Genomic DNA, 18,581 nt, shown 5'->3' with positions numbered 1-18,581 from the left:
CTGTTTACAATAATGTTTTTACCACTGAATATATCATTGCTTAGTTAATTTTAAGTTAATTTTAAGCCTGCCCATAATGCTCTGCATACAAGCGGCTTTGGCATGTTGCACTGTAATAACTGTATTCCTTTGTACTTCACTGTATCATGTTCAAATTAATAAATAAATAAATAAATATATAAATAAAGCTCCATGTCTTCTTTTGCGGATGACAGTAAATTGCCATGACAGTGTCCTCCAAGGAAAACACCACAAGACCCCAAACGAATATCAACCAAATCTTTAAATGGGCCACAGAAAACATGAAGTTCAATGAAGAGAAATTTCAACTACTCATATATGGAAAACTTGAGGTTATTAAAACTGTACGAGGGTAAACAGTACAACAAATTCTAACCACACAATAGAGTGAAAAACTAATGTGAAGGACCCAGGAGTGATAATGTCAGAGGGTTTCACCTTCAAAGACCATAACAATGTATCTATCTTATCTGCTAGAAAAATAACAGGATGGATAATGAGAACTTTCAAAATAGGGACACCAAACCCATAATGATTCCCTTCAAATCGCTTGCTCTCTCTAGGCTGGAATACTGCTGTACACTAACTGCCCCCTTCAAGACAGGCACAATCACTCACCTGGAGTGTACAGAGTACTTTCACGGCACACATAAGTACGATAAGCACCTAAATTACTAAGATACCTGGATGCTGGGATACTAAGAACGGTTGAAGTCCCTTGATTTATATTCCCCGGAATGTAGGCAAGAAAGATACATGATAATATAGACTTGGAAAATCCTAGAGGGATTAATACCAAACTTGCACATGAAAATCACTCCCAACGAAAGCAAAAGACTCAGCAGGAGATGGAACATCCCCCAATGAAAAGCAGGGGTGTCACATGTACACTAAGAGACAACACAGTAAGTGTCAGGGGCCCAGCATACATGAAGGGGATTACCAACAGACCTCTGGCTATCTTCAAGGAGCTGGACAAACACCTAAGTCAGTACCCGACTAGCTGGGCTGTGGTTCATACGTAGGTCTGCATGCAGCCAGCAGTAACAGCCTGGTTGATCAGACCCTGATCCATCACAAGGCCTGGTCTCAGACCGGGCTATGGGGGCATTGACCCCCGAAACCCTCTCCAGGTATAAAGCAGCACAGTAAACATAGTAACATGTGTAAATTACCTACGATAACCCAAGAGTCAAAGTGACTTATTTCCACTGAAATAAAGATTTATATTTGTATTTGAATTATACAGTATTTCTTAGTTTAGGGGTTTACTTGGGTTTACCTTGTAGTAATTACCATAGCAAGAAAGCACTTGCAAAAAACTTGTATCAAAAGTTCAAACATCGTTGCTGTGATAGTGTCATATTCATTATGATTTCAAAATATATTAGAGTAACATCTTTAATCAATCAAAAAGAGCAAATTCGAATCACACATTTTTTTCTTTTAATCGGGGGAAGTAATAAACCTGTAGGGGTCACATAACAATTGGGGAAGAGGGTAAATTAATGTTCGATCCAAGGAAAATGAGGATAAGCCCAGTGGGTTGAATGAGGAATGTGTCACATGACAGCACTTCATTATGGAGCTCACACTTAAGATTGAGGATTTGTTTGGATTTTTAACCCGGAGGGTTAGCCATCCAGGATAACCCAAGAAAGTTGAGACTAATATATGAAGATACTATCTTACAAATGAGTACTACTGTCCCAGCACCTCAGAGAAGTCTACTCTACACTAGTAGCTGCTGCATGTATATTATTATAATCAAAACCAAGCGCTAAACCCATTAGGGTCATACTGTTGTACGTATAATATTCACCCCAATGGAAATACATCGCTGACTTTTTTGGGTTATCCTAGATACCTCAAGTCTTACCTCAGCAACAGAAGCCAATATGTGTACGCAAATGGGGCAAGCTCTTCCGCACAACAAATTACAGTTGGTGTCCCACAGGGAAGTGTCCTTGGCCCTCTTCTCTTTCTCCTATACATAAATGACCTACCAAATGCTTCGCAATTACTCAAACCCACACTTTTTGCAGATGACACTACATATGTCTTCTCTCACCCGAGCCCAGTCACGCTAGCCAATACTGTAAACACCGAATTACAGAAAATATCTACCTGGATGAGGACTAACAAACTTACACTAAACATTGACAAAACCTACTTCATTCAGTTTGGTAACAGAGCTACAGATGTACCTCTTAACATAACAATAAATGGATCACCTATCACAAAGCTAACAGAGGGAAAATTCTTAGGAATCCACCTCGATAATAGACTCAAATTTCATACACATATACAACAAATTTCTAAGAAAATTTCCAAGACTGTAGGCATACTATCGAAGATACGGTACTATGTTCCACAGTCAGCCCTCCTGGCCCTTTATCACTCTCTTATTTACCCCTATCTCACCTATGGAATTTGTGCATGGGGCTCAACAACAATTAACCATCTCAGACCACTAATTACCCAACAAAAGGCTGCAGTTAGAATGATAACAAATTCTCACTACAGGCAACACACTCCACCAATATTCAAAACACTCAACCTACTCACCATACAAAACATCCATACTTATTATTGCACCTATTACATACATAGAACACTTAACTCTGATATTAACCCTCCCCTCAAACATCTCCTTGCCAACCTCAACAGAACACATGACCATAACACAAGGCACAGATCACTCTTTGATGTTCCTCGTGTCCATCTCACGCTATGCAAAAACTCAATGCACATAAAAGGCCCTAAAATCTGGAATTCATTACCTGTAAATATAAAAAAAACACTACCTGTTTATAAATTCAAGTCTCTTCTCAAAGATCACTTACTCACTCAAAACTAAATAAATACTGAATAACTGAACCTTATAAATTGTATATCCTATATGTTACTCACAATTATATCACACAAATGTTAAACCTAGGACCCAATCTAACTTTATTATTTTTTTAAATACACTACCTAACAGAATACTCCATCCAACTGAATGTACAGCAATGCAAGCTACCATATGACCTGTCTTTGTAATACTCATTTGTGCTTTATAGTTATCTGTTTACAATAATGTTTTATCACTGATTTCATCATTGCTTAGTTAATCTTAAGTTAATTTTAAGCCAGCCCATAATGCTATGCATATAAGTGGCTTTGGCATGCTGCTCTTACCTGTATTTTTTGTACCTCTGTATGTATGCTTAAATTACTAAATAATTAAATAAATAAATAAATAATCTGCACATATGCTGCTATGTATGAAAATTGATGTAACTGTATTTATATGTACCTGTACCTAAATAAAGTTAGTTATTTACACCAGGAGAAGTGAGATCAATATTAGGAAGATGTTCGTGCATCAGGTGACCACCACACCAGAGTTGACTCACTCGCTGCTTCACTCATAACTTACACTCTAACATACATCAATACAAATAACACTTATAAATCACTGGCTATTTCTATAGCGTATAATTTATAACTGAAAGTAGTTATTCAGAGCATTTCGACTTATCTTTCCCGAAATACAGTGACTGTTCAGCCTAACAATTTTGTTACATGTAAACTACATTACCAGTGTACTCTAGAAAAATTATAATTATTTGTATTTATTATGTGACCATAACATGTCTAAAACACTGTAAAAAATAGTAAAATATATACACAAACCTAAACATAAACTAAGTCACTTTCTAACTTTTTAGGTTATCCTAGGTTCTTTACACACATACTGCTATGTATGATAATGTCACCTAATTGTGGTTACAGGGGTCGAGACTCAGCTCCTGGTTCCTATGTAACTGTATTTGTGTATACCTGAATAATATTAGCTTCACTACGTATCATTTTGTAACTTACTCTACACTTATAGTTGTAAGTAAGTAAGTAAGTAAGTTTATTCAGGTATACACAAATACAGTTACATAGAATTATCATACATAGCAGCATGTGTGTAGAGAACCTAGGATAACCCAAAAAAGTCAGACAGAGTGACTTATTTCCATTGGGGTCCTTTTACCTTATTATTATAATATAAAGGTTATAATATTTTCTTATTATTCTACAATGAAGATAACATCTTATTATCATACTAAAAAGACTATCTACTACACCAAGGTCATTAAGACTATATACAATACGAGGGTCATTACTAGGAATAAGGTAAAATTTACACGTATGTTAGCTAAAAAATAGAAAATCATTCCCCTCCCTTTCTGTAGCTACATTCATCAGACACCTTTTGGCAGTCTTCTTGAACTGGTTCATGCTATGACTGGCTTTGACATGTGTGGGCAGTCTGTTCCATTCCTTTATTGCTGTAAATAAAAGGTGTTTGAAGCCTGGCCACTGACTGTGGGTACTACAAAGTTGTGCTCTCTCCCCCTAGTACTATGATTGCTTTGGTTCCCAACCTTGACAAAATTGACAGCAAGATATTCTGGATATTGTTTGTGAGCAATTTTATAAACATGATTTAGCTTCAGTTGTTTTACTCTGTCTTCAACATTCAGCATATCCAACTGCTGTAATTCATCCTGGCCTATATGTTCTCTTGGTCCCAGCCCCAGGATGAATCTTACAATTTTGTTCTGGGTGATTTGCAGTCTATCTTTCAGTTTTTTTGTCAAGGCAGAGTACCAAGAAGAGCAAGCGTAACCCATATGGCATTGTATAAGGGTTCGATTCCCGGCGGGTGGAAACATTTCGACACGTTTCCTTACACCTGTTGTCCTGTTCACCTAGCAGCAAATAGGTACCTGGGTGTTAGTCGACTGGTGTGGGTCGCATCCTGGGGGACAAGATTAAGGACCCCAATGGAAATAAGTTAGACAGTCCTCGATGACGCACTGACTTTCTTGGATTAACCCCTCCGGGGTTAAAAATCCGAACGAAATCTTATCTTATCTTATCTTAAGGGCTAGACATAGGGTCCTGCGAGCCTCAGTAGGTAGACTGTGCTTGTCTATACAGGAACTTCAGTCTGGCATTCGCTTTCTTTACTACACTGTTCCCTATCAATTCTCCTGACATGCATGGGTCAAAGGGGATTCCCAAATATTTTACTGATGAAACCAAAGTGATGGGCTCCCCATTACATTGAACATTAAAATTATTTACCCTTCTCTGTTTATGTTTCGTGCCAAAGCGAATGGCTTCAGTTTTCCCTAGGTGTAATGATAGTTTATTGTCTACTAACCATTTGCTGCAGGACTCCAGTTCCAGTGTTAAAACATTAGCAATATCTTGTGGGTCTTTACCTGACACTAACAGAGCACTGTCATCTGCATACAGTAGGAGTTTGCACTTGACACTGATAGGCATATCATTGACATAACATAAGAATAATAAGGGACCCAGAATACTACCTTGGGGAACTCCACATGTTATCGGCAGGGGTTCTGATTCTGTTTTGTTGATTTTGACTATTTGTCTCCTGTTGCTAAGGTAGGACTTAAACCAGTCTACAGAACCTATACCGATAGCTTGAAGTTTATTACATAATATATTGTGGTTGACAGTATCGAAGGCCTTTTGCAGGTCTAAGGTTACCATACCTATGAGGTTCCCCTTTGACATTTCAGTTCTCAGGTAATCCATCAGATTAATAAGGGAGGTGTCGGTTGAGTAGGATCTTCTAAAGCCCGATTGATAGCTATGGAGAATGTTGTTGTCATAAAGGTACTTAACTACTTGAGAATACACCGCCCTCTCTAGAATTTTAGATATTATACTGAGTATACTAACAGGCCTATAGTTGCTTACATCAGACCTACTATTTTTCTTGAAGATAGGAGTAACTCTGGCCTCCTTGAACCCCTCCGGTACGGTATTAATGGTGATTGATAGATTTATTATGTGAGCAATAGGGATTGACAGTTCAGAAGCACCATCTTTTAGGAACTTACACGGGATGTTATCAGGGCCTGTGCTCTTAGTTGGGTTTAACCTGCTTAGTTCTTTTTGAATAAAGTCATGAGATACACTTACTAGTTGACAACTGTTTGGGGTTACCCCTTTATTGGTATAGTATGTTTGAAACTTATCAGAGTCTGTGTTAAAGGTATTTGATGCATTATTATTATTATTATTATTATTATAATCAAGGGGGAAGCGCTAAACCCGGAGGATTATACAGCGCCTGGGGGGGGGGGATGTGGAAGGCATTCAGGCTTAATTCGGGGAACTGGAGCACAGATCCAATTCCCTAAATCAAGAGCCCCTCACCAACATCAAGGAACCTTCCTTGAGGGGTGGTATTTGATGCAGCTGGTAGTTTACTTACTAGTGTTGATGCAACAGATGTGTAGTAGGAATTAAAGCAATTTGCCACCTTAGATGTTTCGTGGCATACCTCATTATCGATAGTGAGTACTATGTTAGACCTATCTACTGGCTTATGGCTATACCCCAACTGTTTTAGTTGTTGCCAGAGCTTTCTGGGGTTATGCTTATACTCTTCAATTTTTGAGCAGTAGTGCTTTGCCTTTGCTCCTTTTATAAGCCTCTGTACTCTGTTCCTCACCCTTTGGAATTCATTTAGTGCTGCAATATCCTGTCTGTTTGCTTTAAATCTTTTTAGCAGCTGGTCTCTGAATTTCATATTATCTAATATCTCAGTATTCATCCAGGGTTCAGTTCTTCGTTTAATCCTAACCTCTTTAACTGGTGCAATATTATCAAGGATGGTAGTGAACATTGTTTTGAATTTTTCCCAGGCATCGTTTACGTCCGTGCAACTTGTTATCTCTGACCAGTCACAATTGTGTAGCCTATTTACCAGTGTTTCTTTACTGTAGTTTCTAGTTGACTTCATTTTTATTGTCCTGTGTAGGCCTATCCTATCCCTAGTGATTTTCCTGGTGCAGTAAATGATGAAATGATCACTAAGACCTGTGGTAATGACGCCTGACTGACTTATGTTCTCAGAGCGGTTACAAAGTATGTGGTCAATTAGGGTGGCTGAGAACTGTGTGATCCGGGTTCGAGTATTAATTAGTTGAGTGTAACTATTTAATCCTAGAATTTGCTTATACCTTTTGCATAGCCCGTTATTTTGTTGCTGAAAACAGATATTGAAGTCGCCCAGTATTATTGTCTCGCAATTGTTTTCAAATCCGGACAAGACTCTGGAAAAGTCTTCTAAGAACTGGTCCTGGGTAGGAGGGCGGTAACTAGTTCCTACTAAGATGGGTTTGGTCTTAGGAAGCAGCACTTCAAACCATAGAATCTCCAGTTTATTGTTATTTAAATCAGGTCTTGGGTTGTAAGCTAAGTCATTTCTAATGTAGGCACATACTCCACCACCCTTTCTGTTCCTATGTAACCATCTATTTTGACCTCGTCGTCAGTCACCGTATCATCCAACGAAGATTCAGAGAGGGTTATAACTGCCGCCCTAATTTTGTTAGCTAGAATCCTAATCTCTGCCAATTTAGGAAGAAGTGATCTTGCATTGACCTGAATAAAGTGAAGGCCTGTTTTCATAAAACAATCATAATCATCAATATATGGCAATGGGTCATTTGTATTAAAATTAGGTAAATCAATGTCATCACTGCTAAAGGGTAACTGTGCCAAAGTGCATTTGTTACACACAAAATGAATTCTGGCACCGTTGCTATAATTGTACATACATCCATCATGCACCCACCCCTTACACATTTTACATAAGGTGCCTTTTCTGTTTTTCATGCGTACTTTAGTACAGTGTATGCACCTGTTTGGTAGTGTTTGAGATAATAATGGCTGTATTGTCTCACATTGACCTATGTATGCATTACATATGGAGTTAAAGTTATCATTCCTAGCTACTAGACCGTCATTATCGCCGTCATTTGTCTGTCTGTTTTGCGTCTGCACAATAGTTTGAGGTCCTGGATTAATTTGGATATCACCACTTATGTTCTCTACACATATGCTGCTATGTATGATAATTCTATGTAACTGTATTTGTGTATACCTGAATAAACTTACTTACTTACTTACTTAAGAGCGCTACAATAAGAGCTGTGTGCCACTAATTTTTGTTTGGGTATGCGGTGTTGCCATACCTTGTGGCGATAGTGACATTTACTTTTCTGGTAGGATGGCAACTGTTGGCCTTTTACTGTCCAGGGCGCTGTTACTCCATTCACCTTTTCCAGCCCCCATGACTGATTTCTTTCTTCATGGAATTGAAGAAGAAATATAAATATAATTATGGCAGCCTGTACCCCCTAATGCCTGCCATTTTCACTCTTCGCTCTTTTACTCATATACAATAATATTTATTTCTCTTTTCCAGTCCCTAGTACCCTAGTACACTTAGTATCTGCTTTAGCAATCACCACTGAATTACTAGTAAAATTTCCTCTTCAAAACCCTCTTCACTGCTCACTTTTCCCTTAACTTCACAAAACCCTTACAGTTAACCCCTTATTACACACTCCCCTTCCCATCTCACTTCACAGTCTGGCTTCACCAATTAACTTCTAACTCCTTTCCATTCTGGTAAACTAGCCACTTCGGTGGCAAAATCTAAAATCTAAAATGGTAGATCAGAAAGGTTTAACCCATGGTTTTATCCTTCCAAATCCCCCTCAATTCCATTTATCGGGGGTTGTGTCGTGTTGTTGTCTCCTCACCTGTTCTGCTGACTCAGCCATTTTTAAAACACTGAGGGGAGTAACGTCACCTACAACCTGACTTTCCTTGAGTTTAATCCTTGTATTTAATACATTTGTTACAGGTATATATTACCTGGAGTTTACCTGGAGAGAGTTCCAGGGGTCAACGCCCCCGCGGCCCGGTCTTTGACCAGGCCTCCTGGTGGATCAGAGCCTGATCAACCAGGCTGTTGCTGCTGGCTGCACGCAAACCAACGTACGAGCCACAGCCCGGCTGATCAGGAACTGACTTTAGGTGCTTGTCCAGTGCCAGCTTGAAGACTGCCAGGGGTCTGTTGGTAATCCCCCTTATGTGTGCTCGGAGGCAGTTGAACAGTCTCGGGCCCCTGACACTTATTGTATGGTCTCTTAACGTGCTAGTGACACCCCTGCTTTTCATTGGGGGGATGGTGCATCGTCTGCCAAGTCTTCTGCTTTCGTAGTGAGTGATTTTCGTGTGCAAGTTCGGTACTAGTCCCTCTAGGATTTTCCAGGTGTATATAATCATGTATCTCTCCCTCCTGCATTCCAGGGAATACAGGTTTAGGAACCTCAAGCGCTCCCAGTAATGGAGGTGTTTTATCTCCATTATGCGCGCCGTGAAAGTTCTCTGTACATTTTCTAGGTCGGCAATTTCACCTGCCTTGAAAGGTGCTGTTAGTGTGCAGCAATATTCCAGCCTAGATAGAACAAGTGACCTGAAGAGTGTCATCATGGGCTTGGCCTCCCTAGTTTTGAAGGTTCTCATTATCCATCCTATCATTTTTCTAGCAGATGTGATTGATACAATGTTATGGTCCTTGAAGGTGAGATCCTCCGACATAATCACTCCCAGGTCTTTGACGTTGGTGTTTCGCTCTATTTTGTGGCCAGAATTTGTTTTGTACTCTGTACTCTGATGAAGATTTAATTTCCTCATGTTTACCATATCTGAGTAATTGAAATTTCTCATCGTTGAACTTCATATTGTTTTCTGCAGCCCACTGAAAGATTTGGTTGATGTCCGCCTGGAGCCTTGCAGTGTCTGCAATGGAAGACACTGTCATGCAGATTCGGGTGTCATCTGCAAAGGAAGACACGGTGCTGTGGCTGACATCCTTGTCTATGTCGGATATGAGGATGAGGAACAAGATGGGAGCGAGTACTGTGCCTTGTGGAACAGAGCTTTTCACCGTAGCTGCCTTGGACTTTACTCTGTTGACGACTACTCTCTGTGTTCTGTTAGTGAGGAAATTATAGATCCATCGACCGACTTTTCCTGTTATTCCTTTAGCACGCATTTTGTGCGCTATTACACCATGGTCACACTTGTCGAAGGCTTTTGCAAAGTCTGTATATATTACATCTGCATTCTTTTTGTCTTCTAGTGCATTTAGGACCTTGTCGTAGTGATCCAATAGTTGAGACAGACAGGAGCGACCTGTTCTAAACCCATGTTGTTCTGGGTTGTGTAACTGATGGGTTTCTAGATGGGTGGTGATCTTGCTTCTTAGGACCCTTTCAAAGATTTTTATGATATGGGATGTTAGTGCTATTGGTCTGTAGTTCTTTGCTGTTGCTTTACTGCCCCCTTTGTGGAGTGGGGCTATGTCTGTTGTTTTTAGTAACTGTGGGACGACCCCCGTGTCCATGCTCCCTCTCCATAGGATGGAAAAGGCTCATGATAGGGGCTTCTTGCAGTTCTTGATGAACACAGAGTTCCATGAGTCTGGCCCTGGGGCAGAGTGCATGGGCATGTCATTTATCGCCTGTTCGAAGTCATTTGGCGTCAGGATAACATCGGATAGGCTTGTGTTAATCAAATTTTGTGGCTCTCTCATAAAAAATTCATTTTGATCTTCGACTCTCAGTCTGGTTAGCGGCTTGCTAAAAACTGAGTCATATTGGAACTTGAGTAGCTCACTCATTTCCTTGCTGTCATCTGTGTAGGACCCATCTTGTTTAAGTAGGGGCCCAATACTGGACGTTGTTCTCGATTTTGATTTGGCATAGGAGAAGAAATACTTTGGGTTTCTTTCGATTTCATTTATGGCTTTTAGTTCTTCCCGCGATTCCTGACTCCTAAAGGATTCTTTTAGCTTAAGTTCGATGCTTGCTATTTCTCTGACCAGTGTCTCCCTACGCATTTCAGATATATTGACCTCTTTTAGCCGCTCTGTTATTCTTTTCCGTCGCCTGTAAAGGGAGCGCCTGTCTCTTTCTATTTTACATCTACTCCTCCTTTTTCTTAGAGGAATAAGCCTTGTGCATACATCGAGTGCCACCGAGTTAATCTGTTATAGGCATAAGTTGGGGTCTGTGTTGCTTAGTATATCTTCCCAGCTTATATCGGTTAGGACTTGGTTCACTTGGTCCCACTTTATGTTTTTGTTATTGAAGTTGAATTTGGTAAATGCTCCCTCGTGACTAGTCTCATTATGTCGGTCTGGCGCTCCACGCATACATGTCTGAACCTCAATTATGTTGTGATCTGAGTATATTGTTTTTGATATGGTGACATTTCTTATCAGATCATCATTGTTAGTGAAGATGAGGTCTAGTGTATTCTCCAGTCTAGTAGGCTCTATTATTTGCTGGTTTAAATTGAATTTTGTGCAGAGATTTAAAAGCTCGTGTGAGTGTGAGTTTTCATCAGAGCTGCCTCCTGGTGTTATTACTGCAACAATATTATTTGCTATATTCCTCCATTTTAGGTGCCTTAAGTTGAAATCCCCCAGGAGCAAGATGTTGGGTGCAGGAGCTGGAAGATTTTCCAGACAGTGGTCAATTTTTAACAGCTGTTCCTGGAATTGCTGGGATGTTGCATCCGGAGGCTTGTAGACTACCACAATGACTAGGTTTTGGTTCTCGACGTTTACTGCTAAAACTTCCACTACATCATTTGAGGCATTAAGCAGTTCTGTGCAAACAAGTGACTCTGCAATGTACAGGCCAACCCCCCCTTTTGCCTGTTCACTCTGTCACATCTGTATAGGTTGTAACCTGGGATCCATATTTCGTTGTCCAAGTGATCCTTTATGTGGGTCTCAGTGAAAGCCGCGAACATTGCCTTTGCCTCTGCAAGCAGTCCACGGATGAAAGGTATTTTGTTGTTTGTTGTTGGCTTTAGACCCTGTATATTTGCAAAGAAGAATGTTATCGGACTGGTGGTATTGTTGGTACTGGGGGGGGGATTTTTTTTCCGGCATTAGTATCTGTTTGTAGATGAATGCTTCAGAGAACCGACATGTTGATAAATTAGACACATATACAACTCTTGGGAATCTTCATTGAGGAAACGTTTCGCCACACAGTGGCTTCATCAGTCCATACGAAGGAGAAACTTGAAGAACAGGATGAGAATGAGGTAATCAGTCCCTCAACCTTGAGTCGATGTGTTCAGTCCATCAATCTTGAATAGAATATTCAAGATTGATGGACTGAACACATCGACTCAAGGTTGAGGGACTGATTACCTCATTCTCATCCTGTTCTTCAAGTTTCTCCTTCGTATGGACTGATGAAGCCACCGTGTGGCGAAACGTTTCCTCAATGAAGATTCCCAAGAGTTGTATATGTGTCTAATTTATCAACATTAGTATCTGTATCTGTTGGTTTGGAGTGGAGGCCATCGACTGTGGTTCCACTCCAGGAATGACTGGATTTGGTGTACGATTTCTGCCATTTCCTGCCAGTTTTTTTTCCTTCCTGGCACTAAAAAACCTCTCCCTCTTGAGTGGCTGTGGCTACCCAGGTTTTCCCATGGCCTGGATGTTTTGTATCTTTTTGTCCCCTTTAGATAGTATGCCTGGCAATTTAAGTTATAGCACAGTCTTTCCTGTACTGAAGAGGTACACAGTTCAGGGTGAAAAAGCTTACAGGAAGGGAGTTTGCATTTTCCTGTTGTCATATGGGCATGGCATTTTCTAAGGTTGTCATAGTTGCACGTCCCATCTGTTTTTCCAGATTTCCCATGCCAGCAGATACCAAGTGCATAGTATGTGCACAGGCTTGGTTTCCGTTTGCCTTGGGTTTCTGTGACTGTATTCCCTATTGGTGCATGTTTCCCTGTCTTATTCCTATCCTCCCTAGCACCAACAATGGAGCTCCCACCAGTTGTTTTTGGTAATATATCCTCACTATTGCTAGTGGAGTCCTCTTGTTTGCTATTTCCTGCGGTATTTCTAGTTCGCAATATTGGTTTTATCTTATCTTTGACTACACTTGTTTCCCTACTATGGCTCCTGTCCCCTATGAGGTCATTTATATGTATTCCTTCCTGCGTATAATTCCCGACTACCTGGACAAAATCTCCAGCTTCACCATTACTGTCTCCCAGGACAGCATCTCCAGCTTCACCATTACTGTCTCCCAGGACAGAACCTCCAGCTTCACCATTACTGTCTCCCAGGACAGCATCTCCAGCTTCACCATTACTGTCTCCCAGGACAGCACCTCCAGCTTCACCATTTCTGTCTCCCAGGACAGCACCTCCAGCTTCACCATTACTGTCTCCCAGGACAGCACTATCAGCCCCACATTTACTGACTACCAGGACATCGCCTCCAGCCTTACAGTTTGTGACTACATGGCCAGTATCAAGGGCAGTACCATTCAGCCCAGACTTTTTATGTTCCCATCTGTTGTAGAAAGCTTCCAGGTTTTCTATGAAAGCAGCTTTGATGTTGTCCTCTTTTAATACCCTTTCAATTCAAAGTTTATTCTCTATAAGGATTACAATGCTGAGTTTACAGAAATTTGGTTATTGTTTGGTTTACATGTAGTAAAATTGTGATTACAGAGTGTACCACTAGAACGCTTAGCATGGCTAGGCATTTCGGGCATACTTAGTTTTATTCTTAATTGTAAAATATTACAAATTATGAGGTAAGTTGGTATTATGGCTAAGTGACTAAATACTAGTTTGTGAGTTTAGCAATGTGAATGCTTTTGTTTTGGCACAGTATATAGTTTCAGTATTGGAGTATCACAGGATTCATTATTTTAAGACTGAGATTAATATTTCTGTTTATGGTCAAATGAGTGAGCGAGTGTAAGTGTGAACCACCAGGTGGTATTCGTGTAGTTAGTTGACGGGGTGTATCAGGGAGATAAGATGTTTTCTAATGGTAGTTTTGAAGGTGATGAATGTGTCTGCAGTTCTAGAGTTCTCAGGTAGGGTATTCCAGATTTTAGGGCCTTTGACATACATTGAATTTTTGTAAAGGTTTAGTCGGACACGGGGAATGTCGTAGAGATGTTTGTTTCTGGTGTTATGCCTGTGGGTTCTGTCACAACTATCAAGAAAGCGTTTTAGGTCAAGGTTGATATTAGAGTTTAAGGCCCTGTAGATATAGATTGCACAGTAGTAAGTGTGGATGTACTGAACTGGGAGTAAGTTTAGATCTTTGAAGAGTGGGGGGGGGGTGTGCTGCCAGGGATGGGATTTAGTGATTATTCTTACTGCAGCTTTTTGTTGGGTTATTATTGGCTTTAGGTGTGTTGCTGCAGTTGATCCCCAAGCACAAATAGCATAGGTGAGGTATGGATAAATAAGTGAGTGGTATAGTGTGAGAAGGGCATTTTGCGGCACGTAGTATCGTATCTTGGAGAGGATCCCAACCGTTTTGGATACTTTTTTGGCTATATGCTGGATATGGGTGCTGAAATTCAGGTTGTTGTCAAGGTATAAGCCTAGGAATTTTCCCCCATTATTTCTGGTAATTAGAGTGTTGTCAATCTTAATGTTAATTTGTGCATCTCCTGCTCTGCTACCAAACATGATATAGTAAGTTTTGTCAGTGTTAAGCGTAAGTTTATTGGCTGTCATCCAAGTCGATATTTTAATCAGCTCCTCATTCACAATGGTATTGAGGGTGGCAAGATTAGGGTGAGAGATGACATAAGTCGTGTCATCAGCAAAGAGAATGGGTTTCAGGTGTTGGGATACGTTTGGAAGGTCATTGATGTACATGAGGAAGAGCAGGGGACCAAGGACACTTCCCTGCGGAACTCCAGTATCAAGTGGCCGTGTTGCTGATGCTGTGTCTTTAATGGTGACGTACTGATACCTATTAGTAATGTAAGATTTTAGTCCACAGATTTATCTCATTTGGGCATATCTAACATAGAAAATTCCCAAAAATGTTATAAATATTTTTTTCGTTTTGGGAGAAAATATTGTATTACCAAAATCTTGGCGGGGAAAAAACTGTTCTAAGATTTCTCAGTCTATAACCAGAAGAGCGAAGAAAACCACTGCCCGTTCCTGAGTTTATGACCGGCTCCACCAACAAGCCATGACCGGTTCCACCAATACATGACCGGTTCCACCAAGACATGACCGATTCCAAAAAGACATGATCGGTTCCACCACCAAGACATGACCGGTTCCACCAAGACATGATCGGTTCCACCAACAAGCCATGATCGGTTCCACCACCAAGACATGACCGGTTCCACCAACAAGATATGACCGGCTCCAACACCAAGCCGTACAAATCCGTGTTGCTAAAAAAATGAAGTGGTCTCTCGAGCCTCGACCGCTGTTCTGAACTGTAGAGAAAGAAAAGGGAAAAGAATACTTTACCACCATCCAAAAGAAAAATATGGAAAATTGCCACAAATACCCGGGGCAGAATAACAGGATCGAAAATTACAAAGCCCGGCTTTGGATTCCAGGTTGTTGAGTAGTTACGAAGTGTTGTTAAGTTGAAAGGTAATGACGGCCTGAGGATCATATGAATCTTAAAGACAGAAGCATTGTGTGATGAATAGTTTTGAAAACCGACAAGTTGAAGAATTGAGACACTTTTGCAACATATGGGAATCTTTATTGAAGAAACGTTTCGCCACACGGTGGCTTCATCAGTCCAATGTAAAGTAGAAATGGGTTAGGAGAGGAGTTTCAGGTAATCAGTCTCAGCCTGGAATCGATGTGTTCAGTCCATCACTATTGTAGGAAGTACAGTACAGGCAAGCAAAGCAAACAAGTACAGGTAAGATCCCAATGGGATGAGCGGGGAAGACGGGACAGATGAAGAACAGCTCTGGAGAGGAGTGTTCTTAGTCAGAGAAATAGAGCCAGGGTTTAACCCAGCAGCTAAGGCGATTGTGGGGCAGACTTGAGAACAGGAATAGCAGGGACTGTTGCATCGAACTTGTGGTAGTTGAAGTCTTGAATCTTGAGTAGCTGGCAGCAGGCTAGGTCACATCAGAGGGTAGAACATATGGAAGTTATAGGAGTAACTGAGGAGGCAGGTTAGCAATGGAGCCATTTTCGAACTTTTCGAAGCTGCTCCTAGATAGGAGGTATAATTTAGCCTTGTTACTGAAGGTGAAACGTAGAGGCTTGATGAACTCAAGAACTTGGGTGAGTGTGAAATGAAGCGGTGATTCACATGCATACTTAGACTGTTCCAGCACCGAGGCTTTTGTAGAGTTCAGTACAGGTCATGGTGTCAGTATTTGAAGAAGTGGTGTAGAACGTAAGGTTTTCCCATGAGGGTTTACTGGAGTCGTCGCTAACTTCCTCTTCTGGAGTGGATTCATTGGGCGAATCTACAATGGTGGTAGCAGGCGACTGAGGGTCCACAGGAGCAGTGGAGAGGTGTAATGGTTGTGTAACAGCAGGCTGGGAGAGGTGGGAGACGGTGGTTGAGGCAGCATGATCAACGTTGTCAGCGGTGGAAGTGGTTATATTATTATTATTATAATCAAGGGGAAGCGCTAAACCCGGAGGATTATACAGCGCCTGGGTGGGGGGATGTGGAAGGCATTCAGGCTTAATTCGGGGAACTGGAGCACAGATCCAATTCCCTAAATCAAGAGCCCCTCACCAACATCAAGGAACCTTCCTTGAGGGGGGGAAGTGGTTATAGAAGTTACAGGAGCAGTTGCTAGGGCAGGAGAAAGGTCTGCAGGTGCAGTAAAGTTCAGGGAGTTGGGAAGGATCTTGAGGATGTCTGCTGAAGGTGTGGAGTCCGGAAAATTTTAGGCAGGAATGTTGTTCAGACGGAATAGTTCGTTAATAGTGGTGTTGAAAGTGCCGGGGTTTGCTGCGTTTGCAAGGTGTGCATACACCATGCAGTACAGCACCTTGGAAATAAATGGTATCAAATACCGACACAGTGGAAATATAAACACATATGCAGTATAATGTGATCCTTTATTGACAACGTTTCACCCACACGGTGGGCTTTTTCAAGTCACACAGATCTGTGTGTGACTTGAAAAAGCCCACTGTGTGAGTGAAACGTTGTCAATAAAGGATCACATTATACTGCATATGTGTTTATATTTCCAGTACAGCACCTTGGAGGGAGCACCGTCGGGGAGTGGAGAGAGGGAGTTGCTGGGCGATGGTGCCTGTAGATTAGCGTGTAGTCTTGGTGGTGTCGGTTTGTGGTTTGGTTATTGCAGCGTATGTCGGTAAATTGGAGGTGTTCTTCAGAACTTTAGTTTTCTTCATTATGTTTCTTTCCTGAGTGGGCACTTAGCTGTAAGGGTGCGATGATTACCCTTGCAGTGAAGACATGTTGGTGCTGTAGTAATGGTGCAGGATCTGAAATCATGTCCATCATTCCCACATTTTGAGCAAAACTTCTTATCCTTGATGGGGCAGTCCTTGTGTTTATAGTAGCAGGGGGTCCAGCAGTGGGAGATGTATGTGAAACGTTCTTGTTCTATATGACTAGGGTGAATGTGGTAATATGAGATGGCCAGACCGTCAGAGAGAGCTTGGGCAGCCATGGAGATGTCTGAGAATGTAATCTTTAGCATAGATGAGGAGTTAGGGATCTTGGAGACACTGTCTACCGAGGCCCTGGTGTTTTGTTCCTCAATAGATGTCTTCAGTGCTTCAGTAGAGAGAGAGGTGACGATATTGTCCAGTCTTTTCACAAAGACCGAACGTTTCGACTTCAAGAATGGAGATGGGGATAGAGTAAATTGTGGTGTTTGTAGGGTCCTGACTAAGGAGTCTTCCATTAGTTTTGATGCTTCTGTGTCGTCTGTGCAGACGACAATGAAGGAGTCCTTCAGAGTGGATTGCCGTAAATTTGACCTGCAGGCAGGTCCTAACGACGGTAGCTAAAGCTAACTTCAAGGAGTCATTTATTGCACCATTCACAGGCTTGACTTTCACACGATGCAACAGCATTGTGAAAAGGTTGTGACGTTTATAGAATATCAATTTCCCAACCCGGCGGGGTCGAAGGGAGGCTTCTTGAGTGTAGAGCAACTGTGTGATCGGACAGACCAGGAGCGAGATGAGGACAGCATAGGGTCAGAGAGGTGGCTTATATACTGCAGTCAGGGGAGTCGATGCAGGAGGAGGCGGGATCACAGTGGTACCTGCCACTGTGATCTAAGAAAAAGAAAGGGTAGCTCCAATTTCTTGAAGTCATTCAATAGTATCAGGGACCCTCCCCCCCTCTGAAGGAAAATTCATAGGGAAGTAGTAAACCGATAGGGGACATTCAACCCCTGGAAAATACGAGGTAATCAGGTTTAATCTAAGGAACACTATATGACCTTGGTGGTTTAGTGCTTAGTGTTGATTATAATAATAATAATAATAATAATAATAATAATAATCATCATCATCTAAGGAAGAGGATAATGATTAAAATTGTGAGAAAGCAACAAACCCATTGGGCTCATACAGCACCAAATGAATGGGTGGTAATCAAGTTTGCAAGGAGAGGATAGCTCCAATTCCTTGGATCAAGAGCCCTTAAGTATCAAGGAACTTTCCTTTTGTTTTTGAATGGTACAGCTGGTTGAAATACCAATTACTGATGGCGTCCTGTAGCTAAATCGGTAGTGCACTTAGCTCACACACTGAGGTCCGGGAGTGATTCCCGGTATGGATGGAAACAGGATGTGTTTCCTTAAGACACCTGCTGTCTATATTCACCTATC

General features: G+C 41.3%; 1 protein-coding gene across 9 annotated transcripts in view; it reads right to left on the bottom strand.

Annotated features, from left to right (window-relative positions):
* Positions 1-5,731, bottom strand: part of LOC128690140 (lysosomal protective protein) — a 64,655-nt gene extending 58,924 nt beyond the window's left edge. The window contains exon 1 of one of the 9 annotated variants that reach the window (XM_070090594.1): positions 5,589-5,731. In XM_070090594.1, coding sequence (XP_069946695.1) covers positions 5,589-5,631 — 43 coding nt within the window. In that variant the 5' untranslated portion in view covers positions 5,632-5,731. The other 8 variants (XM_070090602.1, XM_070090593.1, XM_070090596.1 and 5 more) reach the window with 8 other exon arrangements.
* Between the last annotated feature and the right edge of the window lie 12,850 nt (positions 5,732-18,581).

The sequence above is a fragment of the Cherax quadricarinatus genome, chromosome 32 (assembly GCF_038502225.1).
Source record: "Cherax quadricarinatus isolate ZL_2023a chromosome 32, ASM3850222v1, whole genome shotgun sequence".
Lineage (NCBI taxonomy): Eukaryota > Metazoa > Arthropoda > Malacostraca > Decapoda > Parastacidae > Cherax > Cherax quadricarinatus.
Note: the sequence above shows the minus strand (reverse complement) of the source record. Positions and strands in the feature narration are given on the sequence as shown.